Source organism: Aspergillus clavatus, genomic scaffold, assembly GCF_000002715.2.
Source record: "Aspergillus clavatus NRRL 1 1099423829798 genomic scaffold, whole genome shotgun sequence".
Taxonomy (NCBI): domain Eukaryota; kingdom Fungi; phylum Ascomycota; class Eurotiomycetes; order Eurotiales; family Aspergillaceae; genus Aspergillus; species Aspergillus clavatus.
The window spans coordinates 1,865,587-1,879,073 of record NW_001517101.1 but is presented as its reverse complement, the minus strand read 5'-3'; the positions used below and the strand labels follow the sequence as shown (position 1 = coordinate 1,879,073).

The 13,487-nt window shown below is 51.4% G+C and overlaps 7 protein-coding genes across 7 annotated transcripts, besides 2 other annotated features; 3 read left to right on the top strand and 4 right to left on the bottom strand.

Moving 5' to 3' along the window:
* Nucleotides 1-404: 404 nt before the first annotated feature.
* Nucleotides 405-1,278, top strand: ACLA_093900 (YoaK family protein; the record flags this gene model as incomplete). Its single annotated transcript, XM_001273116.1, has 3 exons — nucleotides 405-546; nucleotides 598-627; nucleotides 674-1,278. The coding sequence occupies 3 exons, from the start codon at nucleotides 405-407 to the stop codon at nucleotides 1,276-1,278; spliced, it is 777 nt and encodes a 258-aa protein (XP_001273117.1).
* A 63-nt stretch (nucleotides 1,279-1,341) lies between these two features.
* On the bottom strand, nucleotides 1,342-2,305 carry ACLA_093890 (uncharacterized protein; the record flags this gene model as incomplete). Its single annotated transcript, XM_001273115.1, has 2 exons — nucleotides 1,342-2,043; nucleotides 2,093-2,305. The coding sequence occupies 2 exons, from the start codon at nucleotides 2,303-2,305 to the stop codon at nucleotides 1,342-1,344; spliced, it is 915 nt and encodes a 304-aa protein (XP_001273116.1).
* A 560-nt stretch (nucleotides 2,306-2,865) lies between these two features.
* On the bottom strand, nucleotides 2,866-3,320 carry ACLA_093880 (uncharacterized protein; the record flags this gene model as incomplete). The annotated part of the gene is made up of 2 exons (XM_001273114.1): nucleotides 2,866-3,194; nucleotides 3,245-3,320. The coding sequence occupies 2 exons, from the start codon at nucleotides 3,318-3,320 to the stop codon at nucleotides 2,866-2,868; spliced, it is 405 nt and encodes a 134-aa protein (XP_001273115.1).
* A 36-nt stretch (nucleotides 3,321-3,356) lies between these two features.
* ACLA_093870 (fungal cellulose binding domain protein) lies at nucleotides 3,357-4,096 on the bottom strand (the record flags this gene model as incomplete). The annotated part of the gene is made up of 3 exons (XM_001273113.1): nucleotides 3,357-3,711; nucleotides 3,760-3,883; nucleotides 3,937-4,096. The coding sequence occupies 3 exons, from the start codon at nucleotides 4,094-4,096 to the stop codon at nucleotides 3,357-3,359; spliced, it is 639 nt and encodes a 212-aa protein (XP_001273114.1).
* A 730-nt stretch (nucleotides 4,097-4,826) lies between these two features.
* Nucleotides 4,827-4,856: a microsatellite.
* Nucleotides 4,857-5,657: 801 nt separating this feature from the next.
* Nucleotides 5,658-7,109, top strand: ACLA_093860 (uncharacterized protein; the record flags this gene model as incomplete). Its single annotated transcript, XM_001273112.1, has 2 exons — nucleotides 5,658-5,700; nucleotides 5,749-7,109. The coding sequence occupies 2 exons, from the start codon at nucleotides 5,658-5,660 to the stop codon at nucleotides 7,107-7,109; spliced, it is 1,404 nt and encodes a 467-aa protein (XP_001273113.1).
* Nucleotides 5,816-5,845: a microsatellite.
* Nucleotides 7,110-7,907: 798 nt separating the features above from the next.
* ACLA_093850 (alpha/beta fold hydrolase) lies at nucleotides 7,908-8,795 on the bottom strand (the record flags this gene model as incomplete). Its single annotated transcript, XM_001273111.1, has 1 exon — nucleotides 7,908-8,795. The coding sequence occupies one exon, from the start codon at nucleotides 8,793-8,795 to the stop codon at nucleotides 7,908-7,910; it is 888 nt and encodes a 295-aa protein (XP_001273112.1).
* Nucleotides 8,796-10,588: 1,793 nt separating this feature from the next.
* Nucleotides 10,589-13,348, top strand: exg9 (putative exo-beta-1,3-glucanase; the record flags this gene model as incomplete). The annotated part of the gene is made up of 6 exons (XM_001273110.1): nucleotides 10,589-10,743; nucleotides 10,795-11,093; nucleotides 11,156-11,574; nucleotides 11,624-11,998; nucleotides 12,060-12,536; nucleotides 12,587-13,348. The coding sequence occupies 6 exons, from the start codon at nucleotides 10,589-10,591 to the stop codon at nucleotides 13,346-13,348; spliced, it is 2,487 nt and encodes an 828-aa protein (XP_001273111.1).
* Between the last annotated feature and the right edge of the window lie 139 nt (nucleotides 13,349-13,487).

Below are 13,487 nucleotides of genomic sequence, written 5' to 3'. Positions count from 1 at the left end.
ACCGAATCACTCCGAGGGTCTTCATCATTTCCGAGGAGCGTTTCCCTCCGGGCTGGCCCAGCCAAGTCGCTTGGCGTTAAGGACCCGATCCTCGGCGCCACAGACCCCGCTTAACTCTACGAGTTCGAGGGTTTAGAAGTTTTTCAATGAGGGTATGTGAGGAAGCATTGGAGGAGACAGGTTGTCTCGCGGCAGATGCAGGACCGATTGGTGGTTGGGGTATCGGGGCCTTTCGTGCTGATCCCACGATAGATGTGCGGATTGTTGATTCAGCACTGAATGAGCAGTTGTTGTGGAAGCGAGAGGGGTTCTTAATGACTGATCTAAAGGGTAGTCCCCGGTCTCCCAGGTTCGGTTCTCCTTGTGAAATCAAGATCGGATTCCCTCGATTCTCTCTCCTTACCATGCAGACGTCCAAGATGTCAGACCCAAAGAAGAAGACCCTGTCGAGTTTCTTCAGCTCAGATATCAACGTCAAACATGCAGAGATCCTGCTCTATGCCTGCTGTCTCAGCTCCGGTCTGGTCGATAGCACGATCTATAATGGTACGCGATATCAGAACCACCCTTATCGAAATTGACATACTGACGAAACAGCTTACAACACTTTCGTCTCGATGCAAACTGGTAAGTCGCTCTCGCATGGTACATGCAAGCCCAGCTCACCGTTTAGGAAACACAATCTTCGTCGGCCTGGGTGCTTCGAACCAGAATGCGCGCCCCTACGGCTGGGCTCGCTCCCTTACCTCGATCGGTTGCTTCGTTATCGGCTGCTTTCTCTTTGCCCGCCTGAACCGCCTCCTCGGCGCCAAACGCAGAGGCACACTGGTACTGTCATTCTTTCTGCAGGTGGTACTGATCATAATCACTGCCGCACTGGTACAGAGTGGCGTCATTGCTGGGATCCCTCAACACCCATCTGCTGCATCGGAAGTGCAATGGAGCCAGGAAGCCCCGATTGTCCTGCTGAGTATCCAGTCCGCGGGCCAGATCGTGGCAAGCCGAGCGCTGGGATTCAACGAGATCCCAACTGTGGTGATCACCAGTCTTCTTTGTGATCTCGTGTCGGACCCTAAGCTGTTTCTCATTCGGAATGAGAAGCGAGACCGTCGCGTGGTGGCCTTTGTCTTGACGCTGATCGGTGCGATTGCTGGCGGATGGATCACTAAGGCCACGGCGGACATCTCGCCGGTCCTGTGGCTGGGGGCGGGGATCAAGATGGCGATTTCTATATGCTGGATGTTCTGGAACAATCAGGAGGTGGATAGTGCGGTTTGAATATTGCGCAAGACACATGACTCGATCACTCGCAACTATAGATGCGAAGGGGTCCTAAGCTATTTAAATCCAAGCATTCTGTTCCTTCCCATACCCATATCCAATGAACGAGTCACGGAAATACTTGTTCAACACCACCTGCTCATACGACTTATCATCCACACAATAGTCACCACCCGTGGGACCGATATGCGCACAATGCACGTCCGGACGGTACTTGACCATGTGTTTGTGCACCTCGCGACACAGCAGCGTGTTTCTTCCAAGCTCAAACCCCTGACCGAAACGGATCTTGTTCGTCAGGAAATCCACGCAGGCGTCCATACTCTCATATTGCTGATCCAGGCCCTTGCAGTTTTCCTCATGTGTCGTACATATAGAGCCGGAGAATAAGTCCGTAATTTCCTTCTGAACCACGGCAGGATCGGTAGTATTTACCCTGGCAGCCTCGGCCTTGAGCAGGGTATCAAGGAGGAAACCGAACCAGCGGAAGCTTGAGTCGTACTGAACAATCTTCTTATCTGTGTTCCACTCAAACCACGTCTCGATGGTGACGGGCACAACTATGCCAAACGAGGTCGCGTTGAAAGTGACCACTGTTGTTGCGGATGCGATATTTCCGTTCGCAGCGAACTGAGTGATGTTGTATGCGATTGGTATGCCGACCAGACTGACCTGGTCGGACTCGGAGAAGAGACCGGAGATGTACTCATTGTTGAGCTCGCGGCCGTTAAAGGTGCGGGTGATGTCTACTCGGCCTTGGACCTGGGTTGATGTTAGAACCCAGCAAATTATAGAGGTCGCACGGTAGTACCTTTTCAGCAAACACAGAGTCATCTGTGGCATTGATCTGAGCAAGATTTGCTGGATAGAGAAATGCATCCCAGTAGTTCTTCTGTAGCGCCCAAAGTTCGTCGAAGGAGAAGCTGGGTCTGTCGTCCTCATAGTGGATGGGAGACGAGGCTGCCGTGAGAACCGAGAGTCCACACACGACTAGCAGTGTATAACCAATTCGGTGTGAATGCATATTGGGATGTTTGGCTGACTGGAATCATGCTATCGGTCGTCCTTCTTATATAACGGCACACAATAGGAGGATGGGACCATTCTTCGTGGATTGCAAGAATGTTTACACAGACAATCATTGGACCTGTTCCATCCCATATATGACATATCTAACTTACCCTGACTTTGACGAGATCGACAAACGGGAAATTTCTTACATTCCTGTGATGTTTAAACCTTTCGGCAGTAGCATGAATGTGAGCAACATGAATTGACGTATTGCTTTGGGCGTATGATGTTTGCTCAGACATCATCAACATCAAATCATTTGGCACTCGAGCAGGGATGACAGGTAGAGAAGTGGCGAACAGAAAGAACTCTTCAAAATACTGTACTGTTGTAATGGCAGAGGCACGGAGTATTCCAGTGACTTACAGAAGAGAGCGACTGGGACGGAGGAGAGTGAGATCTGATGGAACTGCAAGCAAGGGGCTAGAACAATATACATTGCAGTATGTACACAATAATTGTGTATCCACAATCTCCTTTGGGGAAGTTCGTCGCTTTCATCTAACTAATCCTCTAGAAAAAGGTATCCTTCCAAGCCGAAGCCACAGCCTGCGCAGTAAGATCGTGGATAGCAATTCCGGGATGGTAGTCATTGAACCACAGACACGACTTGCCATCCTCATTGAAGCAGGTAGCGTTTTTGGCGCCATATGCTGTTGGGTTATCCAGAGCTGTATTAAACGGCGCATGAGTGTCCACAATCTTCGCCGTGATGCCGCTGTTCTTTTTCTTGAACTGCTTAAGATTTTTAGCGATGAGGTCGTTGTACTGCTTGATGACGGCGGCTTCTAAGCTGGTGACGTCTTTGCCTTGAGACAGCATCAATGGGGACCGATCGATTGCTGGAAATGTCTCAGTAAATGATACCTGCTGGAGCCGTGAGGAAACTTACGGGGAACAGTGAGCAGCACAAAGTTGCGGAGACCTGCGTCGTAGAGAATCTGCAACTGTCCAAAGTAACTCTTCATGATAGCGTTGTTGATGCCAGTAATATTGGACTTCGATTAGGTGTTGCCAACGTCATTAACACCCATCCAAACGCCAACGAGCGAGTTCTCGGCCGTCCACGGGGCATAGGATGGCTTTGTAGCGATGCTGCTACTGAATTCAGCAACCTGGTCGATGAAGCTCCGGACGGTCGGTGCATAGGGCTTCACGATACTCGCGTTGGTCGTGGCTCCTCCGTAAGCGAAATTGTATGAAAGAACAGTGGAAGTATTGTACTTGGAGATGAGGGCGCCGATCCAGTTCAACCCTCCGCTCGATGTCCATCCTGGCAGCGTGGGGTTTCCGAGGGGATTCGACTCTGAGGGCTTGGTGCCTGAAACGTCGAATCCGGTTTGTGAGTAGGAATCACCGCTGATTGAGTGAGTAAGTGAAGAAAGCTCGGTGGGTCGGGAAGCTCACAATGTAATGAAGTACCTTAGCCCAGTTGCTGAGGGACTCGGGGATGGTGCAGCTGAGGTAGTAGAGACTGGTGCAGCAGTAGCTGTCGATGACTGCATCGTGCTTGTTCCAGGAACGCATTGGTCTGGGTACTGTCAGTTAAAGCCTTACAGCCAGAACTGACTATAATATACTTACGGTACCAATCGTTCCAAGCTGTGCATACGGCCCCTGAGACGCAGGAAGTGGGACCGGAGTAGCCCTGACCTCCGCACTGGGCATACAACGGAGCTTGGGCGTGAGCGCCAATGGACAAGGCTATCGCAACTGCGCAGGATGCTATAAATGACCGAGACATGGTGGGCAGCTGAAGTCTAGGTAGAAAATTAGGGGTACTTGAGGTACTCCTGTAAACACCGGTGAATTGATTTTCACCTCTTGCGAGGACAAAGCCATGCAATATATATACCCCAGATATGCTTGCAGATTCATGATAGCGAGCCGTTGGTGGGAATGGATATTGAAATTGCACTGCTGGAGTCTGCAGAAGGGCGCCACTGCTAAACCTCCGTGATGAAAAAGGAAAAGAACAGTCTGAGGGCGGACCAGAACTCCGGCAATCCCCAACGTGGAGATTATCCCCACTATTCAAACCTCAAGTGAACAGAGTTGATTGGCTATTTTGCTGGTGTCTGGGGTCGAGCTTAGCTGTTTTGATTTGCCTGTCTCATCTCTGACGATTATGCCCCCGCATATTGACTCAAATCCCTGGGGTCAATGGCTGTGGAGAAGTTGAAAGACGGAGCGCTCATAGAACTGGGGCATCTTTCTCCTTTCGTAACGGCATGTTTGCTACTTAGTCAAGCGTACTTAAAAAGACGCAACATGCCATTGGGTTGAAACAGCCAAAGGGTGCTCGTTCAATCCGGTAATCATGTCCGAGTCCGACGGCCTCAAAAGAATGGTAGCCAGGTAAACTAGATATACGGGGCTCCATTGGTTTGCAGACATGTAAGTGGTAGATTCGTTCCCATTCAGTCGGTGTTTCCCTGGGCCGAGTCCACATGATTTCATGGTTTATCCTACATATCCAAGCTATCTAAGCTATCTAAGCTATCAATCATACATACTGTCAGAAGCTTCAGCGGGCATTGGTATATGTATTAGAGTTACGGCTAGAACTATGAGCTAAGGATCGCCGTAGAGATACGTCTAATTGCATATAAACATCCTGCCTCATAGTCCTCCATTGCAGATTTCCCCATACCTGATTGTAGAACCCTCGATGCTGATAGAGGGACCCTTAATAAAAAGTAACTTTCCAGATGTTGAGTGAGATCAGCTACGCCACAAATAATTCCAATCACGGGGAGAAGAAGACCTTCTTATTATGCTCTTTCGATGGTTAGCTGTCTAATTCGATTGGGCTCTCTATTACTCAACCCAATACTGGATGCAACCTGACTCGTTTTGTCATAGAAAGAATCCCACGACGGTCACCTACGGAATCATGCACGAAGAGCAGGTATCACACAGGATACGGCGTTGCTCAGTAATCAATTGACGGGGATCGGGCATGATTAAGGTGAGACCTGTCAGCTTTTTGCTTCCGCTGCACAAACAATCACTTGCAGGCAGAGTGAATCCTGGCCAATGTTGTTCTTCTTACTGACTCAGATCTGCAGGAAGAGACTTGGCAGGGTATTGATATCGAATGATTCCGTGGAGAAGGCTGCATGTTTTAGAAGTGAGATTTTAGAACTGCAGCCCAATCACACTGTACACCAACAGCTAACTATCAGATCATGGTCACATCAGGATTTACCCCTGCAGAAATGGCGGGGGGAATGGGTATAAAATCATCGTTCTCTCTCATCTGGGGTAGAAGTCAGTCGCAAGCAATTGAACGTTCTAGCACCATGCTTCCGACGCTCATGCTCTTTGTGCTACAAGGCCATGCCGGTAGGTAAAGGTCGCAAATGGGTAGGCGTACACTGACGAGATGTGTAGCTCTCGGCCTGGCCGTCACTGCCAGCTCAATCACCATCCGTCCGAGTCCTTTACCCACCAGTGAGCCAACACCGACAACACCGGCAACACCGACAACGTCGACCAGTGGCAAGTGGCTGATCATCGATAACACTTCTATCTTCTGGCCTACCTACACCGACTACTTCTATGGACCCACGACTGGACCGGACGCGGCTGCTGTGACCTGCAACGCCAAATGGGTCGAGTATATTGGCCGATCCACTGAGCTTCAATCACTTGGCCCAACAGCCACTACTACGTCTTATGATTACTATCCGAGCAGCGATGGGGCCTGCAGAACCTCCACCTTCTTGGAAGGCTGGGATGATCACCACACGGGACCAGTCACTACTCTGTGTGACGGCACTCCACGAGCCCTCGGACCCCGGGAGACCGTCACGTCGTATTATCCCGGCACAGGACCATGCAGCACACTCACGGCCACGTATACCAACATCGTTAGCCTGTATCGGGAGCCCGAGGCCCCTGACTGCACCCTGAATACGCAAGAGTGTATTCCCATCTGGCAAACCTACAGCAGTCGCAGCAGTCAATACTACAATTCGATCACCACCGTGTCTACCGCTGACACGAACAGCCCTATCGACCCATGGAGCTGTCCGTCGACCCAACGAACATACCCTGAAGATCCGTGCACCGCCTGCCACTTCCTCCCGGACACAGCTACCGTGTTTTACTGGCCTGTGGTGACCGCCAGCGGTGATCTCTGTCACCAGGACGGCAGCACCATCCCCGCCACACCGACCGGATCCGGGCCCAATACAGCGGTCGTCGACGGGAACACGTTCATTTCCCCGAGTATTTACGTCTCCTTCACATCCATATACGCCTGGAGTAACCGCCGTGCGCATCCCGGCAGCCAATGTGGTGAATATCACACCGACGCCATCATCTCAGTGGACCCCGTCAGCGTTTCCTCGGTCCGCAGTCATCGGAACGCCAAGTATCCAATTATCGGAACAGCATACCCATTTAACTTTGCCGAGTTCATGCCACAGGAGGTCGGCAACTACACCATGCCTCTGATTCCTTGGCCGCAATACCGAGGGGGCTCGCAATGCCCGATCTACGATCCGTCCTGCACCATGATTCGAGATGACTATATGCCATTCTTGGATCTGCCGGAGGCTGTCAGAGCAATCGATCCGCTGTGGACCAAATGCGATGCGCATTGGTATATCCCGCCCGTCACTCTGGTGCCGTTGACGGCGGCCACGGTCGTCTTGCCTACCCCGGTGGGGGAGGCGAAAGTCATGGCTGCGACGGCGGTGCCCGAGTCAGCGGTGGCGGTGCCTACGCCGGAGGCAACGGGGTGGTAACGTAGTCTTATCACCATTGATAGGTATTAAGTGAACACGGTTCTGATGATGGTTTGGTGAATACTAGTTCGTCACAGAAGCAAAGACATGCATGTCAATATCACCGACAACACCCATTGGACATTGTAGTTGTTTTCTAAATCGGCCAGATGCGCCTTTACTTCCTGTCCCTAAGATGCTACAGAAGGAGTTCTAGTTGGTGTTTGGAAAATCGGTTGTCCTGTAGACAGCCCAGTCACTGTAAGGTACTGGTAGTAGACAATAAACCATTCGTGCCTGGAGTAGATGAGCGATCTGTATCTAAAGCTCAATAGCATCCCCATTCAGCGCTCATGTCTGAGTTGCGAAGGGGGAGATCTCGTATGTCCACTCAAACACCCAACGCTAGTGACCACAAAGCACTGACCGGTTGTTATTCTTAGGCCAATGAAAATCAGCATGGGTCATGGACCTGCATCATGGAGACAAAGAAGGAACCTTTCTGGCCATGGACATGCGAGGCACCAACTTCCGTGTGTGCAAGGTCACTCTGCGTTATGATTGTTGCAAGGTCTTGGGGTTTCTCCATGGCGTTCAAAATCCGCCAAATAGGAAGCATGGGCAGACAATTACGATGTATGAATAATGAATGAGAATAACATGTCAATGACTTTGTTTTTAACTTTCTTCAATATTATTATTATCCAAGTTAATTCATCAAACCGAAACTCCGTAACCCGACCGATATTCCCTGTAGATTTACTCTGCCGAGTTCCTAACGCTCAAACCAGCCCGGCTGTCTGCCCGACGAATGCAGGATCAGAACAGCCGAATCTCCTTATAGATCATCTCCGGACACTCCAGCGGCAGCAGATGCCTCACCCCAGGGACGGTCCTCAAAGACACCTGCACACCCGTATCTGCCAGAAACTGCCGGACTTCCTTGTCGACTCGCTCCCTTGGCTCGACGACATCACCGTCCCCGACCAAGATGCGAACGCGCAGTCGATCCTTATCCATAGCGGACAGAGCATCCTGCAGCGCATCGGAGATGTCCTCCTGCATGCCGCGACCGGGCCACGCCTTCTTGGCCAGCCAACTGCCCTTCAGACTGTCCTCGATCACCATGTCGATGTCCTGCTCATTCAAGTTCTCCGGTCTAGCGAGGATATTCTCGACCGTCCAGCGGATCGAGTCAGGAGATGCGTATGCGCTCTTCTGCTGCTCTTGCATTTCCAGGGGCATCGAGAGGGCGGTGGGGGGCGCGGGCGCCACAAGGATCAGACCCTTCAGGGCCTGGAGAAGCGGAGACGGAAGCTCCGCGAGCGTTGCCATGGCGACTTTGGCGCCCATGGAATGCCCGATGAGGACGAACCCATGCTCTAGCAGATCCTTCTTCTCACGGTCGGCGCGTAGCGTCTGTAGGGCAGCCGCGACGTCGGTGGCCATATGCGCGATGGCGTAGGCGCTTTCCCCGTCGGAGGGCCCGGTGGAGTTCCCCCAGCCGCGGAGGTCGAGGGCCAGAATCGGGTAGAGGGCACTTAGCGAGGTGGCTGAATCGTCTGATGTCAGCTTGTACCATGTCGCGGAGGAACCGCCCCAGTAGTGGAGGAAGACCAGCAGGGGTTTGTGGTGATCGACGGAAGGGCGGGAGATGCGTGCATGCAGCGAGACATCTGCTGCGTGGTTGAAGATGATGGAGTCCATGTTGGGGATGTTGTTTCTTGGATGTCTTGTCTTCAGTAATGTGGGAGGAAGGAAGATTTAAACTTGATATTGAACTGGGCTGGAGACGCAATGATTCCGTCACCCAGGCTGCCCTTTTAACCATTTCTACAACAAAGAAAGGCGAATTCCCCTATTCCAGGATGTCCCTTGCATGCTGGTCAATAGTCTATGAGTCTATCCCAATACAATGGTTTGGATGAGAATGATCATCCCGCCAACAAAGGAAATCTCGGATCCTCGGAGATTGAAGCTGAGTCCCGGAGACTCCGATGGGCGAGATTTGCCTAATCTGATAGTAGATTCAAAACTCCGAACGAAAGCACATTACTCCGTTCTATGTACAGGTCAACCATGGGAACAGCGACACATCATCTCAACATACTCCGTAGTCCCGTCACTTTCTTGGCTGATGGTCTGGACACCGTCCTACTTGCTCGTCGACTGCTCCATGCATCGTGGCGACCTCTTTTTTGCGAGACCAGTGGCTCGTTCTTGCTTGGCGACGGCTCTCGGAACGCAAGCCAGCTGCCCAGCGATCACGCCGAAGATGCTGAGGAGCGCGATATTTCGTGAACTAGAACGGCCGTTCCATTGTGATTAGCACTCAATAATGGATGGCTATCACCCCTTCGATAATCCGTGAGGTTTTGTTTCCCTGGTGGCTCCGTTGATGAGACCTCTGCTGTTGGCGACCATTTGGTTTGTCGTTTGCGAATCGTCCAGTAGATTATTGGTTAATATTTCTTTTTCGATGACGACGCTGTGCCCTCTGCATCTTGATGCACTTCTGCTAAATATATATGGCCATCGTGGTGTCTGCACTCTGTATGTCGCTTTTGTCGCAGTCTTTCTTGGCTGATTCCCGCGGACCGCCGGGTGGCGCTATAGTCAAGTATAGTAGGGAAGATCACGGAAAGATCATCTTTAGCAGAGAAACAGATCTCTCAATAATCGATAATTGATGGAACTATGTCATTCAGGTTAGTATTTTCGGGGATGGGGATATCGTATTGCAGTTTCGTCGTTGGGTTAATAATGCGACAGTAAGGAGAGAGACATCGCATGTATATATATATCCTTGCGCGCCCACCATCCTGGCAGAAGAGACTAACCATAAGCAACTGCATAAATAAATAGAAAAGCAAATCGGAAAGTCAATCTGCCATGATTGGTATGAGCACGGGAGTAGCCCCATTGGATCCCTTAATTGAGCTTATTCCCTTCCCTGATCACGACTTGAACTTATCCACCTCATGTTGCCCATATCCTTTTTCTCTATTACCCAAGGTCAAGTATTCATATCTCATGATGAAGTCTATTTACTTTCCCATCTCAAAACCTATCAGGGGCTCCAATACTCCAGCTGCGGACGTCCGTCCTGGTGAACGTCGAGGGAACGCCCGCAGTCTTGCTAATGCTTATGTGTTTTGATTACAGGGCGAAGGATTATGCGTAAGCAGCTAAAAAGGGGTTCTTCACCGAATCCCAGCGACTGGGAAGCAGCATATTAGCCGAATCGATATAATGCACATGCCCCTGAGAGACACATTTAATATAACTTGAGTAATCATTGCCCGGGGAAATGAAATGTACCTGCGGACGATAGCGGATGCCATGGCGGTTTAGTGCTTATTTTCCCTCACTGTCTCAGTAGTGAATGAATATCTGGCGTAGATCGGGAGATTAGTCTGCCATATAAACGCATCCCAGTCCCAGTTCATACTGTGACCATCAGTGATCGAGACACCCTCTTTCCCGCCCATCTTGTAATCATGGCGAGGATTGCCTCGTTCCTGTTGTGTGGTCTCTCTCTCTTCGATCTTTCGTCCAGTCACCCTTCCCACCATCATCCTCGAGCGCCAACTAGCCCTACTAAGTTCGATGTTCAGCAAAGTGTTCCACCCCTCGACTATGTCCCTCATAAACAGTGAGAAGTCCCCCCCCCTGGTGCATGTGGATTGCATCTAACCGGTTATAGGGGCATTCCTTTCTCCATCCAGAATCAGACGGCACATCCCTGGGTTGAGCTGGCTCAAGTTTCTGGGGCTGCAGACCTGACAGGCCGGGAAGTTACCACTCGGGCTAGCTGTGGTGGACCAACTCCAGACAGCCCTAGCAAGTTCTGGTATGAGACCATTGCTCATAATGGGCAATCGTCATTCCTGGATGGAACATACAAGAACAACTACCGCGTCTTTCGTAATGTCGTGACCGACTACGGCGCAGACAACACGGGTACCAGAGATGCGTCTGCCGCTATCCAAAACGCTATCAATGGTATGCTAGACCCTTGCCATGCGTATCTGGATATTGGATATAGGAAAAGCTAACCCCGGTAGCTGGCGCTTCCAATGGTCCTGCCCGGACTAGCAATTCCATGGGAACCACTGGCCAGCCGGCTGTCGTGTACCTGCCTGCTGGCACGTATCTCCTGGAAGGCAGTCTGCAGCTATACGTTGGAACCGTCCTTGTCGGTGATGCACTGAACCCTCCTGTTCTCAAAGCCAGTGCCAATTTCCCCCACGATCATATCATCTTCGGGAAAGATCCGAACCAGGGAGGCACCGTCAACTTCTATATTGGCTTCAAGAACGTGATTATCGACTCGACAAGCATCGCGACTTCGAGCTCCATTACCTTGCTGGACTGGACTGTTTCCCAGGCTACACAGCTCACGAATATTGTCTTTAGAATGCCCAACTTCTCCAATCACGTCGGTCTCACCACCCAATTTGGATACAACAGCAATATCATTCTGGTGTGTCGTCTGAGATCTCCCTTGGAAAACTGTTAGCTGATATCCGCAGAATGACTTGACTTTCTCTGGAGGAAGTGTCGGCATGCAGTTGAGCGGTCAGCAATGGATCCTCAAGGGCATCAACATCAACGGTGCCAATGTCGGCATCAAAGCCGCTGGCTTCCAGCTGGTTTGCCTGGATTGTCAGTTCCAGAACGGCGCGACAGGAATTGATGCGAGCGGGATTTCTGGATCCCTGACGGTCATCGATTCCAGCGCCAACTACCTGGGCAATATGGTTATTTCGTCAAATGCCGGCGGAAAAGCTCAGAATTCAATCATCCTGGACAATGTGCAGTGCACCAACAGTGGCAGCACCGTCTCCCTCAATGGCAACACGGTTCTCTCGGGCTCGGTCACGAACACATGGGTACATGGTAACCAAGTAAGTCTATTCTTCCAGTCCCGTCAGTCCCAACGTTCAGCCAGTATTAATTGCGACATAGTACTCGGGTGGAAGCACCACCCCTGCATATCAACAGGGATCCCAAGTAAACACGCCCAGAACAAATGTTCTTGTGGGTGCCAACAGCAACTACTTCTCCATGAAGCCACCGACATACGCCCAGTACTCGTCCAACCAGTTCATCAACATCAAAAGTGTCAGCGGGCTACCGGTTATGGGCGACGGCGCCACCGACGATACTGCGAATATCAACGCAATCTTGGCGCAGTATGCCCATTGCAAGATTATCTACTTCCCTGCGGGTACATACATTGTAACCGATACGGTTTTCGTCCCACCTGGTTCGATCATCATCGGTGATGCATATGCCTCTGCCATCAGTGCTACGGGGTCCAATTTCTGGAACCCGAGTGCTCCGAGAGCGATGGTGAAAGTAGGAAACGCTGGCGATGTTGGTGTGGCCCAATTCACGGATATGCTATTTACGGTAGCCGATGTCCTACAAGGCTGCAAACTGGTAGGTCGAATGGGATCCTGGTCACTTGTTCACTGCTAACCGAGGCGCAGGTGGAAGTTAACATGGCTGGCGCAAACCCCGGAGATGTCGGATTCTGGAACACACACTTCCGGATCGGCGGCGCGGTGGGCTCTAAAGTCCAGACCAACTGCTACAAAACCCCCGACGAATGTAAAGCCGCCTGGGGTCTGATGCATCTCACGAGCAGCTCGTCCGCATACATTGAGAACATGTGGGGATGGACCGCAGACCACAACCTCGACGGCAGCCCGGACACAACCACCATCGCGACAGGACGCGGGCTCCTCGTCGAAGCCACCAAGGGCACCTGGCTAGTGGGAACCGCCATGGAACACCACACGCTCTATCAATATAACTTTGAGAATGCGCAGAACGTCTTCTCCGCCTTCCAGCAGAGCGAAACGCCGTACTGGCAGGGATGGGGGAGCCCTGACCTCGCCCCGACACCTTGGTCCTCGAATCTGATTGCCTCCGATCCCAACTTTAGCAACTGTGCCGCGGGCGATGCGGGATGCCGCATGGCTTTGTTTGAGCGCATTCGGGGATCAACGAACCTCTTCCTCTACGGCGGGTGTGTTTGGGCTTTCTTCAATAACGGCGGAGCCTGTAATGGGGATTGTCAAGCCAACGCTATCCGCATCCTTTCCTCCAACGGACCGGTCTATCTGTACGGGACGAACGTCAAGGCCATCAGCAATATTATTCTCGAGAATACTGTGGTAGCAGCCAAGGAAAGCGACAACCAGGGAGGATGGGGCGGTGTCGTCGCTGCGTATCTTCATAGTTCATGATACTCGACCCGATCACCCCGGCTCACTCCTTCTCGGGTGATATCGCGGTTAGATGACAAGCCGAGTATATAGGGCGCCGGAGGAGGGGAATATCATATGATTATCTGTAGATAGCATAGCATACATCCAGAACAGCCTC